This window comes from Amblyomma mixtum, chromosome 4 (assembly GCF_055824585.1).
Source record: "Amblyomma mixtum isolate Tamu chromosome 4, ASM5582458v1, whole genome shotgun sequence".
In the NCBI taxonomy this organism is placed as follows: domain Eukaryota; kingdom Metazoa; phylum Arthropoda; class Arachnida; order Ixodida; family Ixodidae; genus Amblyomma; species Amblyomma mixtum.
In genome coordinates, this window is record NC_143015.1 from 107,796,774 (window position 1) to 107,811,713 (window position 14,940).

General features: G+C 48.4%; 1 protein-coding gene across 1 annotated transcript; it reads right to left on the bottom strand.

Annotated features, from left to right (window-relative positions):
• Positions 1-2,633: 2,633 nt before the first annotated feature.
• LOC149347761 (uncharacterized) lies at positions 2,634-11,232 on the bottom strand. Its single transcript, XM_089585672.1, has 4 exons — positions 11,085-11,232; positions 8,794-8,861; positions 6,532-6,609; positions 2,634-2,770 (listed from the first exon to the last, which is right to left on the bottom strand). Exons 1-4 carry the CDS (start codon positions 11,180-11,182, stop codon positions 2,634-2,636), a joined length of 381 nt encoding a protein of 126 aa, XP_089441798.1. The 5' UTR covers positions 11,183-11,232.
• Between the last annotated feature and the right edge of the window lie 3,708 nt (positions 11,233-14,940).

Consider the following 14,940-nt stretch of genomic DNA (forward strand, 5'->3'; position numbering starts at 1 on the left):
TGTGGAAACCAGAGCTATCGATACAATCATAAGAGGGGCTTACAAAACTGCCCTCAATCTTCCAATAGCCACTTCTACAGAACGACTCCTAGAGCTTGGCCTGCACAACACTTTTACCGAGCTCCAAGAAGCCCTCTTGGAAAGCCAAAAAGTACGCCTTCTAAAAACCAATGCGGGATGGACGATCCTGACTAAATTAGGGACATGGCCGGGGCTGGAGACAAGAGGCAGTAAAAGCTCTCTCCCACTGCAAACCCGAGAAAAGATCACCGTTCGTCCAATCCCACGTCACATGCATCATGCTCATCAGCAAGGCAGACGACAAGCGCGAGCGAAGGCACTTTAGAAACACCTAGAAAGCGACCGTAAAGCCGTTTACGTAGACATTGGGGCCTACCCCATGCCGGGAAAGTTCAGTCGCTGCGATTGACCACCAACTAAAACCGGCTCTCCAAGCTTCTACATATGCAGAAAACCCCTCCTCTGCAGAGGCTCTGGCAATAGCTATCGCCATCAAACATAAAGACCAAATAGGAGAGTCCTCCCACGTTATAACAGATTCCCAACAAGCCTGCCGAGACTTTCTTAATGGCAGGCTTCCCTCAAGAGCAACACAGCTACTTGGCAATCTCAGCCAAACACACAGACTAACTGGACACCTGGTCACGAAGGACTAGCTGGAAATGAGGTAGCCAACGATCTAGCCCGAGATTTAACCGACCGGGCGGATCCTCATCCCTACCCCACGCCCATGCCTAGCACCTATGGTGACAGATTAGAACATATTCGGCTGGAGCGCAGAAAATACCCACCCCCTCACATAAAACTAGACTCCTCCGCAGCCATAGACGGGAGGAAAATTCAGACCAACACTTTCCCTAACTTGTTCATCCTACACAAGATTAGCCCCACTCAATATCAGAATACATGCCCTTCGTGTGGAGCTTGCCCTACGCTCTGCCACATATCGTGGGAATGCACAACGAAACCAAAACAACTGTATCCAACCCGACACATGAGCAGTGGGAGGTGGCCCTGACCAGCGACACCCTGGATCAGCAACTTAACTTGGTTCAGCAAGTCCGTCAGTCAGCTAAAGCCAGTGGCGCCTTGGACTAGGGGTGCCACCCAAGTTGCTCGAGCAACCTTCCTCATTTTAAATAAAAGTTTTCTCTCTCTTTGCGTTTAGACTTGGTGCAACCAAACCGGATGCAATTGTGATTAGTCAGCCATAAGAGGTTGCTGTGCTGCTTTTGTCTGCAGGTCTGTTTCTGCGTGTGTTGCTTTCCTGTACTGTATGTTTCAAATAAAGAGCGCACTTCAAAGTGTTCTGAGCTTTTTTTGAAGCTGCTTTAGTGCTGGTATTACATTATATGCGGAAGTGGGGGAAAGGTGGTGACAAGAAACGGAGGTTGCGATTGTATTTTCAAGCAGCCACGTTTTCTTAATAGCTGCAAATAAAAATTAAAGCAAACAGGATGTATTTACAAAACACTGAAGGTTCTTTCATGACTGTATTGTGCTAGAGATAGGCGCGTTGTGTCATTGCGAGCGTAGGCGTTCTTCTCATGTCAATTAGGACATTATAGTCATGAAACTTTTCTGCGAAATTTCTTTACTCAGCGCCAGTTAACAGGTAGTTGGCGTAGTGAGTTCGTTATGTCAATGTCAGTCTGCCTTCATTCAAAACAACAATTTGAGAACAAATATTCAATATACGGTCTGTAGACTTCCAGTCAGTTGATCAAGCAAAAGTGAAGCTTTCAACAGTTTGGAAACTTGAACTGAAACCTCCGTGGACTGTCTGTCAAAAATTTTGTGAAGAGCCAAAGTATACCTGCATCACGTGACCACTGAAGACCCGTACTCGACAGCGCCTCCCAGCCTGCTGGCAATGCCTTTGCGATGTTAATCCAGCAGGGCATAAATTCAATCCAATTTGCTATTTCCGCTGCAGCATGAATACAAAAGATGGGTGAAGAGTGCATCTCGGCACCTACCAATTCGGTACTTTGGATCCATGGAATGAGTGCACAAGATAACATGTCGAAGCAGTGTCTGAAATGTGTACATGGCTAATAAGCAAGATACATAAAGAAAACAGCAAAGGATTAAATCAACACCACCTGATATGCGAAAAAAATAGAAACCCAAAAGGAGACGTTCCTTGCAAACATTTAAATAATGCATAAATACAGTGACAAAAATGATAGAATTTATTACAACATTCAAGCATGGACAGCCTTATAACAATACTTTGAGCATAAAATATTGCTTGAAAAGAAAATAACATTGCTTAATAATGAATTCCTTTAGAGGGCGAGAAAAATTGCAGCTTTCCTTGACCACCACACTGAGACTGTTCGATATTTTATTTTTGCACAAATCTAGGCTAGCAATCACCAGCTATACAGTTTATGAATAGTCGGCATGTTAAAATTACAGTTGTCTTCAGTTTGTGCATGCGTTTTTGGGGATATAAAGATGTCGATCCAGTTTCCTAGCTCGGGATGACTAGAAATTTTCGGCTACTACATTCGACGGCGTCACTAATGCCACCTACTCAGAGGGAAAGGCCCCTACATAGTAGTCGTGTAGAATAAAATAGTGGGGCTTTTTCCTCGCATTGAGGACTAGTAGTCGCCCTCTCCGTCGGGACAGAGGTCCCTGCTATGTGGAGGAGGCACAACACCGCAGGTGTCCACGAAATGGTCGATGCACATCTGAGGCACCGAGTCCTTGTATTTGGGCCGCGTCCACAGAAGGCACTCTGCAAGTTAGAGAGAAATATCAAGCAGTGAAAGAGGTAATGAAGCCATAGAATTATTCGAATGGCAACCATTGTTAGAAGTGTGAGAAACGGTGACATCCTCGCCGATAAGTTAGCCTAAATGAATTCCCTTTTTGACGTGCGAGCATTGGGACATCTCAGAAACAAACCAGCTCTCCTTGTGCAAGTGTCCCTTCTCGCTGCTGTTTTGCATGGAGATTGTGCATCAGATTGCCAACAAAAGCCGTGAGTCTTCAGTGGGTTCAATGATGCACCAGTTTCTCAGTAACAGGGAGGAAATGCGGGGAAAATGTTTAAATCCTTGGTTTATTTGGTTTTTTTTTTGTTTAACGTCCCGAAGCAACTCAGGCTATGAGGGACGCCGTAGTGGAGGGCTCCACAAATTTCGACCACCTGGGGTTCTTTAACGTGCAATGACGTCGACCAGCACACGGGCCTCTAGAATTTCGCCTTCATCGAAATTTGGCCACCGTGGCCGGGATCGAACCTGCGTTTACATCCATTTAATACACAATGTTCATAGCACTACGGCATCACGCATGTAAAGATGGCCAATTTTTTCTCTAGCTCTGAGAAATCTGCACAATGAAGCAAGAAAAACAGAATACTGGCTGAAAGTTGATGCACCTTAAACAAGTATTCCAAGGGCTACAAAAGCAGATATGCACACACAAAAGCAAATGTATGTAAAGAACAAATTGGGCAACAAAAGAAAAGACCAGATTGCCGTGCGCTGCAGGTACGCAGTTTAAGGTGACAGATTTTCTTCAAGTTGAAGCCTCAGAGGGCTGTTGCTCATTGGTAGCATTACTTGTTTCATGTTGTGCTCATTCAAATTTGTATGCATTTTCATTGCGCCTCTTCAACGTGAAGGTTCCTCTCCTCCGCGAGCCAAGGATGTAAACCTTGGCTATAAACCTTGGATTAAGGGCCCCGTGTTCCAAGAAAACCCAGCTTGATCGTTTTTCGGGAGCGAAAAGTCCTCGAACGGTCCCCGAAGAAACAATCTAGGTGCAGGTGGACAACCCAGGTCACGCGACCTTGTGACATCATCGCAAACTGCCCACCGCCGCAGGTGGCAGGTAAATTAATGATTGGCCCCAAAAGATTGCTGAGGAAGGGCAACCTTGGTCTCACAAGCCCCACTGATGACAGCACCTGCCATCGCAGGCTAGTGGCGCATGGCTTAACTGCTGCACCTCAGCGCCAAGAGTGGTATGAGGACTCTCAGGGATCTACGAATGTAGATAATGACGAATGCCTCTTAAGTGCGCATTACCCCAATAACGCTATCGCATCTTACCTTTAAGGCGGAGCGTAAGAGTCCCCTCCAGTTTGTTCATTTATTTTATTGCGAAAGCAATACTACTTGCACTTTCAGCCCTTTGCCGTGCCGTGGCGGTGCCACCATTGATTGACCTTTCGCATGACCTGTGTGACGTCACGCCGAAGAGCTGGGCGACCATCTCGCGCCGTCTGCGAGTAGTGGCGGTGCCACCACCGGCGGCTTAACTCCCGCGCTGTCCGCCAGGAGCGCAACAGGTGTTGTGACGTCACGCCGAAGAGATGGGCGACCATCTCGCGCCGTCTGCGAGTAGTGGCGGTGCCACCACCAGCCGCCTAACTCCCGCGCTGTCCGCCAGGAGCGCAACAGGTGTTGTGACGTCACGCCGAAGAGCTGGGCGACCATCTCGCGCTGTCTGCGAGTAGTGGCGGTGCCTCCGCCGGCGGCTTAACATCTCCTTCGACGATGCCACCTACCGCTAGGGAAGCTCGTCGCAATCAATTTGGCTATGATGCGCCTACTGGCCCAGCTGGACGCTGTCGCCGGTGTGCAGCATGCGCTGTATGCTGATGACATCACCCTGTGGGCCACGCAGGGTTCCCTTGCAGACATTGAGGCTAACCTGCAGGAGGCGGCGACCATAGTGGACCGTTATGCTCGCAGCTGCGGCCTCCAATGCTCCACCCAAAAGTCTGAATTTGTGCACATACGCCCCTCACCAAAGTGCACAGCCAAAATTTCATTGTCTCTCGAGACAGGTCCAATCCCTGAAAATATCGAAGTCCGGGTACTGGGGCTCTTTATACATCAAGACAGACGATCAGAAACAACATTGGCCAAACTCCGTCAGGTGGGGGACCAGGTGGGCCGCTTGGTCCGCCGGGTGTCTAACAAGCGCGGGGGGTTACGATGTAAGGACGCCTTGCGGCTGGCACATGCATTTGTAACCAGCCCAATTCTATATTCGACTCCATACCTCAACCTGCGGAAGCAAGACGAGGATTCACTCGAAGTCATCCTCCGCAAAATTATTAAGCGCGGTCTAGGCCTCCCCGTGACCACCTCCAACAAGCGCCTCCTGGGGCTAGGCATGGTGAACACATTTCGGGAGCTCCGGGAAGCCCACTTGACTAACCAATACACACGCCTCTCGAGGACATCGTCGGGTCGCCGCCTCCTTGCCCGATTACACATCCAACACACCACTCTTATGGAAGAGCGCGTACGTATTCCATCCCAGTGGAGGTGCGCCCTCCAGGTGCGCCCTCTTCCCGCGAACATGAACCGTGAGGACCATAATGGCCGGCGCCTGGCGCGGGCGGAAGCCCTGGCCCGCCACTATGGATCGAAACCCGGCGTATTCTACGTGGATGCCTCAGGCCCCCACCATGGGGGATAGTACACAGCCGCAGTCGTCCACCAATCCAAAACAGTGAACGGCCTTACTTTCCGAGCCCGTGACATAACACACGCGGAGGAGGTCGCCATTGCGTTGGCTGCATCTCATTCCAATTCAAAAACAGTTATTTCCGACTCGCGAGGGGCAGGTCGGAACGTCGAGCAGGGCTGGGTACCGTATTGAGCCTACCGCATTCTTCAAAACAGCGTCTACACCGGTGACCCCGCGCACCGGCGTATCGTTTGGGCTCCCGCTCACATGGGCCTTGAGGGAAATAAGGCAGCTGACGCCGCCGCCCGCGCGCTCTCTCACCGGACATTCCCCTCCGACCCTGACGATCAGAAACTCGAATTTATTCCAGCTTACACCTTGAAAGACATCGTTTTACTCTATCAATCTGGCCATGGTCTTTATCCCCGCCCGTGTAAAGGTCTGTCAAAGGCGGAGGAGCGGCTTCTGCTCCGTCTGTATACTAATACTTTGCTTTGCCCGGCCGCTCTGAAACACTTCGACCCTTCTTTCTCGGGCAGCTGTCCGCACTCTGCGGAGAAGTCTTCGGACATCTACCACATGGTGTGGGCCTGCCCCTCCAACCCTGCTATCCCCCCTCACCCCAACCCAACCCGGGAGGACTGGGAGGCGACCCTGCTCGGCTGCTCTGACCTGCAGGCCCAACGGGCCTTGGTCGCGCGAGCCCGGGCGGCGGCCGATGCCACTGGGGTCCCGAACTAGGGACCTCCACCTAGTATTTGTAAGGGCTGGCCCCCTCTGGGTCAGCCCATGCATAACCTCCTGTATTATACCTGTACATAAATGTTTTCCACCACCACCACTACCGACATCGCACAGCACACGGGCCCCATTTGCGTTCCGCCTCCATCGAAACGCGGCCGCCGCGGCCGATGGAGGCGGAACGCAAAAGGCGCCCGTGTGCTGTGCGATGTAAGTGCAAGTTAAAGATCCCCAGGTGGTCAAAAATAATCCAAAGACCTCTACTACGGCCCCTCTTTCTCTCTTCCTCTTGCCATTATTGCAGTTCGCGGAGCGATGACTTACGATGTCCGTGGTATTCTAGATCCATTACGATGCACTCATCGACCACGTAGTAGTATATTCCTTCCATGAGCGTCGGATCTGCGGACGAATGAAAGAAACTCAGATCCATAACTTGCTTCTTTGCCCGCTGAAGTACAGGCGACTTTCACAGACATAGTTATACATCACATTTTTTCTTCAGAAAATCCTATGCACTATTCGGAACCAAAGTATGCAGTACGCAATTTCAGCGATCTTGGTGCTTAGGTCCTATGCTTGCCAACTATGACATTAATTCATTACCCCTGATTAATACGACAGCACTATACGGGTTTGTCGCGTATAGTCGTGAAAGTGTGATTGTGGCAGATAACGTGCGATGAAAAGTCACCGAGAAAAAAATTTGTTTGGTAAATTGTAATTTGTTAATTAAACGCAAAAAAAACTACACTTAGACGTCAAAATTGCCATAGACGCCGGTACGGTACATGGACGTCAGACCAGCCTCGGACGTCGATATAGTATGTGGACGTTTTGCTTTCGCGTCACTTCAGTGCGGATCGCCGCAGTGATCTAAAACTTTTTATAATGCCCAAGTTCTACCTTCACCGCAACAGTAGCGGCCTCGAACCGCCGGCTGACAACGCAGCCATCGGCTTCAGCTGCCACTTAAGCGCCCTATGGCGGCTTCCAATCCCGCACTTGGAGCACTTGCGGATAATCATTTTTAGCACTTTTCGGAACAGCTCTATTCCAGTCACCGACATATACCGCGAATCGCCTCTTCCGATCGTAGATAGGGAGCAGCCGCTAAACCAAGGCTACTCCCCGGATTCCGGCAATTTTGCCGGAATCCGGGGATTCGACCTGAGGTCTTCATGACGTAGGCGCGCTTCCTCCCGCTCCGTAGCAGACGTATGGATAGATGGAAGGACGTGCCCTATGAAACGGGGTGGTGACAGTCGCCACCATGCTCGGCATTTTTTTGTCTCTTTCATTTTTCTTTATATTTCTTTAACAGGCGAGTGCTCTCCGCCCGATCCCTTCGCGCTGTCACGAAGTGGGCATACAGCTCCGGATCAGCGATTGGAATTCACCAGTAGAGTACCACGACAGACTTTTGCTCCAGATAGTACTTCTTTGATAGACCTTTTCTGAAGAATTCGTGGAGCCTGTGTGTGACGTGTGTGCGTATGTATGTAGTGAGTGTCTCGCATCGCGAGTGTAGCGCGTTCCGTTAAGCTGTCACGTAAACTACTATTGCTAATAAATAATATTGCAAAATTAAATTTTTAGCTCTTACTCTTAGGCTCCGTAATTAATGACAAGCGTGTAGCCAACCATAATTAATATCTAGATCAGTTTTTAGAATTTTGAAATTGTGGTTACGCTCGGCTCTGTGCCCCGACAAATTTTGGCTATTTCGATGAGTTGCGTGCACTGGACAGGTTGCTTTGCCTGCAAGCGTCTCGAAAGGGCATGTATTTTGGCGCAATGTAGCCGAAATTTGTTGGGCTACACGGCCGAGGGAAACTATGTTTTCGAAATCCTAAAAACTGGTATGGATATTAATTACGGTGGGCTGCATGACTCTCAACAATTAAGCAGCCTAACAGTAGTAGTAGTAGTAGTAGTAGTAGTAGTAGTAGTAGTAGTAGTAGTAGTAGTTGTAGCAGGGTGTGTAATGCGAAGGCAAGATAACCGCTGGTCCTTAAGGGTAACGGAGTGGATTCTAAGAGAAGGCAAACATAGCAGGGGGCGGCAGAAAATTAGGTGGGCGGATGAGATTAAGAAATTTGCGGGAATATGGTGGCCGCGGCTGGCGAAGGATAGGGGTTAATTGGAGAGACATGGGAGAGGCCTTTGCCCTGCAGTGGGCGTAGTCAGGCTGATGATGATGATGATGATTAGTTTACTAACCTGCTCGTTAGCACGTCTTCAGTCTGATGTACTGCACCGCTGACAATCACTGCCGAAGAAAAACACTCTTCTAACTCCAAAATCCTGTTTTTAACAAATGCGTAATGTCTTAGGTTAAACACCATGTATATGGGAAATATACGCTATCATATCATGCCCTTAAGGCGGAGCTGGAGTGGCCCCTCTGATTTTCTCTATCCACAATTGTTAGCTGATTTGGACATCTTCCATAATATTCCTCTTCGATTTGCGACGGCGGTATTACTGTATTAACTTGATTTCTACAGCTATAAAAAATATGATTATCTGCTGATTTGCCACCCTTTTTCTAAGAATGAGCGTTGCTGTAAACGAATGACTCACCATCATTGACCGTCATGACCAGCGTACCAAGAATTTCTCCAGGTCTTGCATGGAATCGGACTTCTTGCCTGCAGAGTTGCGAAAGGGCTGTAGCGGTGTTAAGAAGCGCAACCTCTGATCAAACAAAACTATGTGGACACTTAAATCACCTCGAGAGTGTTTTCACCAGACATCACGTTTTCACGTTTGTCGCAGCTTCTTTTCGACTTCTGTGTGTGTTGGCGTCAGTTTTATTGCAATTTTTGGTCCATCAAAGGCGATGCTCGGACTGCTAGCTGCAGTGCCAGATATTCCCTATGTGTTGCCGGTGCCGAAATTTTGCGTATATCACTTTTTTCTGAGTTTTCATATCCATTCTGTACCTAGGTTGCTCAGTAGAAGCAAGATTGCTCTCAATCCAATTGGCAGCTTGTGATCCCGTCACAAGATCACGTGACCTGTCTCGATCAGTAGGCGAAGATTGTGACAACAGACATCGGCGCGTTTTGGTGTGAGGACAACTCACTATATCGCACTAAAAGGTTTTCGAAAGATACGGCTGTCCCACTAATGTTGTTGGAACTGAACGGCGCAGAGGCCGTTGTCTATGGGATTGGACGCTGAAAACAGCAGTTGTAGGTTAATCTGTCTTCACCTATATCCGAGCCGAATTAAGCATTAATAACGTCACAACTCTGCTGTTGGCGTCTTTGTTTTTGTCGTATTTTTGTTCTTTTTATTGCTCTTCATCCTCGTTCTCTTTGCTGTAAGCCTTCCACATTTAGTGCGATATCTCATCTAATAAACTTGAATAACCAGTTGAAAATTCAGCCATTCTTCAGCTATTGAAATTCAGCCTTCGCGCCATTTTTCTTGCCTCATTTATGCACCGACTGGTCCTTCAATGCTCCTTTTCTCGTGACGAGAGCTTCCATCTCTTCGCCTGTCTGGCTAGAGATGACTAGTGATCACATGACCCATGTTGACATGACCACAGATGACCTGTCCTGCGTTCCCTGTGTCCCGGTCACCTTATGCTCTCTTCACATTGTTTTTGGCCAAGGGGGCCATTTCTCGGTTACATTGTGTACTGTCGAAAGTCCTTCATAGAACTGCCGCTCTAAGAACCCGAACAACGATTAAAGTTATTTCGATGTTTAGCCTTGAGGCAATGGAAATTGCAGTGACAGGAGGGGTGGCATGAAATGAGATCATAATTGGCAACAGTATTCCGAATAACCAATCAACGTGGTGCGTCGCGCCTGCTGTCTCTGTATCTTTTGCCCGTTTTCCCAAATGGCGGTGCGGGCAGGACACTTTTCTTCTTTCTTTTTCCCGCCCTTTCTAATCTATGTATCTCTCTGTAGCGTCACTAGCGGCGAGAGTATACTGACCAATGAGCGTAGCACGGCACCTGCTATCTTTGTTCATCTCTTGGGGTGTGCGAATATCAAATTTTTCGAATACGAATCGAATACGAATACTTAGTTCCGAATATCGAATCGAATATCGAATAATCAAGGACAGACGCATTTAATCGCTACAAAACATTTATTTAGGCACCCAAGAACATCACGGCTCAACTATCGATGATTAAATGAACACAAAATGTGTGTGTGGCTGCACAAAAAGTATCAAAGTCTCAAACATTATTCTTAGAAGAGTGGAAGTATCAGAGAAGATGACTAGTGCACCGCATTGATTAAGGCTAGCTTGCCATCAGCACAAAAGCGCGTTGCTGGGATGACGTAAAAGGTTGTCGTGAAGGAAAACCAGCTGCACCACATGGTCAGACAGAAGTAGTTCCCTTATAGCTGAAACGACTCCTCCAGCCACAGAAAATGCCCTCTCACTTGGCACTGACCTGGCACGTATTGCGAGGTACTTCGTGCACAGCTCTGACTATACCAGCTTCGCAGGTATAGCCACAAAAAAGCTCACCAGCGCAGTCAGCTACGGCATGGCCCTTGGAGGAAGAATGAATTTTCCTTCCGTGTAGGCGCCGCCATGTTGTTATATATCTGTCGATGGGGCTTGGGGACCGAAATGCACGCCGGTGCTCACAATGAATATTCGGCTAGATACGAATATTCGCGTCGGGTCGAATATTCGAAACATCACGAATACTTGGATTTCGAATCGAATTCGAATACTAAAAATATAATATTCGAAATATATTCGAAAATTTCGAATATTCGCACACCCCTATTCATCTCCCCTTTCTGTTACGACGGAGACTACGACGCCGCGTAACTAGGGAAACAGCCTTAACAGCTGCTGCTGTAAAATTATTACTCAACAATGATTCGTACTGGGGTGAGTGGTCTGTTTCTGGGAGGACCCACAGGTACGTCGCACTCCTGGCCACTGGATCGAGCTGCGTTCGCGTCCCCGTCAGGCACTCAAACATGGTGTCGTTGTCCGAGTCCGAGATGGCAATGGCGATAGGCCAGCTTTCGAATACCTGCGATGCACAAGAGGAATAGAAGGGTGTGGCCAGTACGGGGGACTTTCGACGAGGTAAACGGCGAAAGTGTAGTGGTATGCCGCAGCTTATAAGTCCCACGAAAAACTCCGAACGAAAGGCATCGCGTACACAAAGAGACTGCTGCCAGAACATGGCACTAGCGATGCATGATCACACCGGTACAGCCTACACAAAAAAAAAATAAAAGGTGCCTGCACATAGCTCTGGAGACTTCGGAGTGCTCTCTTCAAGACTTCAAGCGGGTGGCATGTGCAGTGATTCGGATGCAAGTATAGGCGCAGTGGTTCATTCATCTATCAAGGTGCGCGCCTTTTCTGCTTCTGCATTGAACTTTTTGATGAAAAAAAAATTTTGTCTTGTTTCTTCGCATATACTGTCTAAGCATGACTTGGCTTGCAAGCCCAAGCAGCAAACTCTCGCTGCCGCTGTCACTCCATAAGGGAGAGAAATTGGGAAAGGCAAAACGAGATCTTGATGCTAATAGGGCTCATCTACAGTGTTTGTCAAAAGTAAATAGACCAAGCGATTTGCTCCTGGGTCGTGTTGTGTGGCTTGTTATGCGTCGCCAGCGTTCCGAACCTCTCGATAGTGAGACCGAATCTGCTCCTTACTCCTCTGAAAGTGAGACTTCCAGGGATGCCGCAGGATCCCCGCTTGGTAACTAAGGAGCAAACCACGTGAACTCTTTACTTCTGACAAAGGCAGTGCGCCTTAGTAGCACTGCATTATAGAGAAGCAGTCAAAAGAGAACATGTGGACATAGCTACACTGGCAAAGACTTCCACTCTCGGCAGGACTACGCCTCTCATCTGTGCTAGACAACAAGCTCGGTCCGGGGGGAGGGGGGGGGGCGTATTTTGAATCCGCCTGGTTTGAGCGGAGCATACATTAGACAGTTTTAGCTGAGCGTTTATACGGCCAGCGGAGAGGAGCGGACGAGCGCAGACACCACTGCGCACGTCGCTGGGCCGGCCAGTGTTTTTACGGAGCGGTAGGCAGCGCGCGAGCGTGCGCAAGAGCTCGCGGACCTGTATGGGTATGCAAGATGGCAGCCTCTTTTCTACATCTAAAACGCAACACTTGCAAAATAGTTAACTGAAAACATGGAATCTACCTTTGCTAAACACTTTCAGCCCATTATTAGCAGGCCTAATTGATTTTATTTTCACTCTAATTCGAACTGTGACCGATAGGAAGAGCAGTACAGCAAGCGACTCTACTCCGCTAACTCCGCTCCAGAAGACGGGCGATCCGCCCGGCTAGACCTCTTTTCTCGCGCGCCTCTCCGCTGGTGTATCCATCCGCTCGCCCGCTCCACCCCGGTAGCCGTAAAAACGCTCAGCTATAACCGTCTATTAACCTCTACCTTTGGAAGTGAGTATCAAGCATTGTGCGAATGCCTGTAGTCTTCCTTCCAGGACAGCAGCTTGGGCATGTTGGTTATTCATTCTTAGTCTTCCTTCTTAGTTAGTCTTCCTTCGCAGGGAAATTCTGGCTTGTCAAAAGTAGAAGGGCGCACTCAGTCCCATCGGCTCGAGAGAAACGGGCTAGAGTGGAAAATTTCAAAGAGCAACGCGATCATTTTCGACTCATTGCTGGCCTGAGAAACTTCAAGGCAACCCGCACCTAATGTTTCCAGCGCAGTAAGCACCACCTCTATGGTAGCCACCTGAAAACTACTGCACTGCTGGCCAAGGGCGTCCGCAGAATTTTTTGCAGGGGGGGGCCCCATTGGCTGTTGGCGCCGGAGGGGGGGGGGGGTTATGTTCGTAGCAAAAAGGCACTATTTGCGGAGTAAATTTATTTATTTATAAATAAATAAAATAAATAAGTAAAATACACACATGAAAGAAAAATTACAAACAGCAAATTAAAGCGTGGCTAGGAGAGATACATTGGAGTTTATCAACGAAGAAACAATTAAAATTAATAAAAATGCAAAAAGATACTATCACTTCGTGGAGAAGAGTGCTCAGTCTTGCTGCATACGGGTTCTCGACACACCCGGATTGATGACCAGCACACAGCACAATATGTTCACAAACACGCAACGACAGTCAGTCAGTAAACAGCAACTGTAGACGCCTCGGATTTTTCTGGGCGAATTGCGTGATGACACGGGTGATAAATTCATTCCTGTGCTTCATTACACGCTCTCGGTGCACACTCATCATACAAAGGCCGTCCAGTCTGTCGTTTGTCATCGTTGAGCGTAGCCACGTTTTCACTCTCCTCATTGTACTGAAGGAGCGTTCGACCGTACAGGTAGTAACTGGCAAAGCCAGAGCCACCTCAATGGCTTTTGCAACACCAGGGAAGAATGTCTTGGCCTGATGTAGAAGCTCGCAGTAAGTTATTTCTGATGGGTCCCCAGTTTTGTTGCACCACATCTCGTACCAAGAGATGGCCTCTTCCTTGAATTTGTCGATGCCGTAAAAGCACTGGAGTTCTTCGGCGAGAACAGCGAACTCAACACGGCTCAAGTGCTTCATTTTTGATGGATGCAGCTGGAGAAGTTTGAAGCTCCTCTCATTGCTTTCAGAAAAGCGCCGAGCTAAAGAGGCAGTGAGGGAGTCCAAGTACGGCACATATATTGCCACACGGTAGTATTCCTCCGGCGACTGAATCCCGTAGTTGTCTCGGTGGGCCTGACGAGAGACTTGTCTTGGCACAGATATCACCACATTTAAGTGATTGGCTGCCTCCCTTGCTGCATTCATGATGTTAGAGAACTCCTCTACAGCGTTCGTCCGCTGGCCGCGAAAAATACGTTGCAGCTCAGTGATGTGGTCATGCACAGAATGGAAGCCCATGGATACACCTTGCAGAATGTTCGTAACTGGTTCGAGCCGAGCGCTGTACTTCGCTACAATATGCAAGCAGACGATGAAAGATGAGCTTGTTGTTGCGCAGTAGAGGATGTGAGCTCGTTGTCTAGTTGCAGCGTTCGAGCATGATTCCGTGGACGCGAGCTCCTCGAGTGCTTCGACTATGGCCACGTAATGCTGAGAGAAGATCCTAATAGACTTATATTTTGCAGACCATCTTGTCTCACACAGCATCGGAATGTTCGGCACCAATTTTCTCCGGAGTACGCTCTCGCGGAAGAAGTTTATGGTTTGTTTGATTATGCCAATTGTGTTTCGAATTTCAGAGACGTCGTTCAGATCGTTGATGACGAGATTTAGTTTGTGACTTGCACAGTGGAAAAATAGTGCCTTCGGGAACTGTTTTTGTATAATTTTGTTCACTCCAGCTTCTTTTCCAGCCATTGTAGAGCATCCATCGTACCCCTGTCCAACCAGGTTCGAAAGAATCAGCCCGACATTCGTCAAAAACTTCAAGATTGCCGCGGCGATGCAAGCGGAGTTTAATTGCTCCAGCTCTACAAATCCCAAAAACTGCTCTCGAACGCACACTTCGGCTCCCGCCTTGTCAATAAAGCGAACGCCTATAGACATCTGCTCTTTTCCTGAAATATCTGCAGTTTCGTCAGCAAGAACGGAAAAAGCAAACGCTTTGTTAGCTTCGGTAACTATCTGCTCTTTCAGGATGTCGCCACAGATTGTGATGATCTCGTTCTGGACGCGGACAGAAGTGTACTTGGCATTGCCAGCAGAAGAAGCGAAGTGCTCCTGAAGTAGAGTATCTCCAGCTTCTACACGAAAGTCAAGCAGATC

What these genes read in the sequence shown, in the direction of transcription:
- LOC149347761 (XM_089585672.1), bottom strand. Translation starts at nt 11,182, where the DNA reads ATGTTTGAGTGCCTGACGGGGACGCGAACGCAGCTCGATCCAGTGGCC. An exon ending in GGTCATGACGGTCAATGATG is followed by an intron (nt 6,610 to 8,793) that starts GTGAGTCATTCG and finishes ATTCGTCCGCAG; the next exon opens with ATCCGACGCTCATGGAAGGA. An exon ending in TCTAGAATACCACGGACATC is followed by an intron (nt 2,771 to 6,531) that starts GTAAGTCATCGC and finishes TCTAACTTGCAG; the next exon opens with AGTGCCTTCTGTGGACGCGG.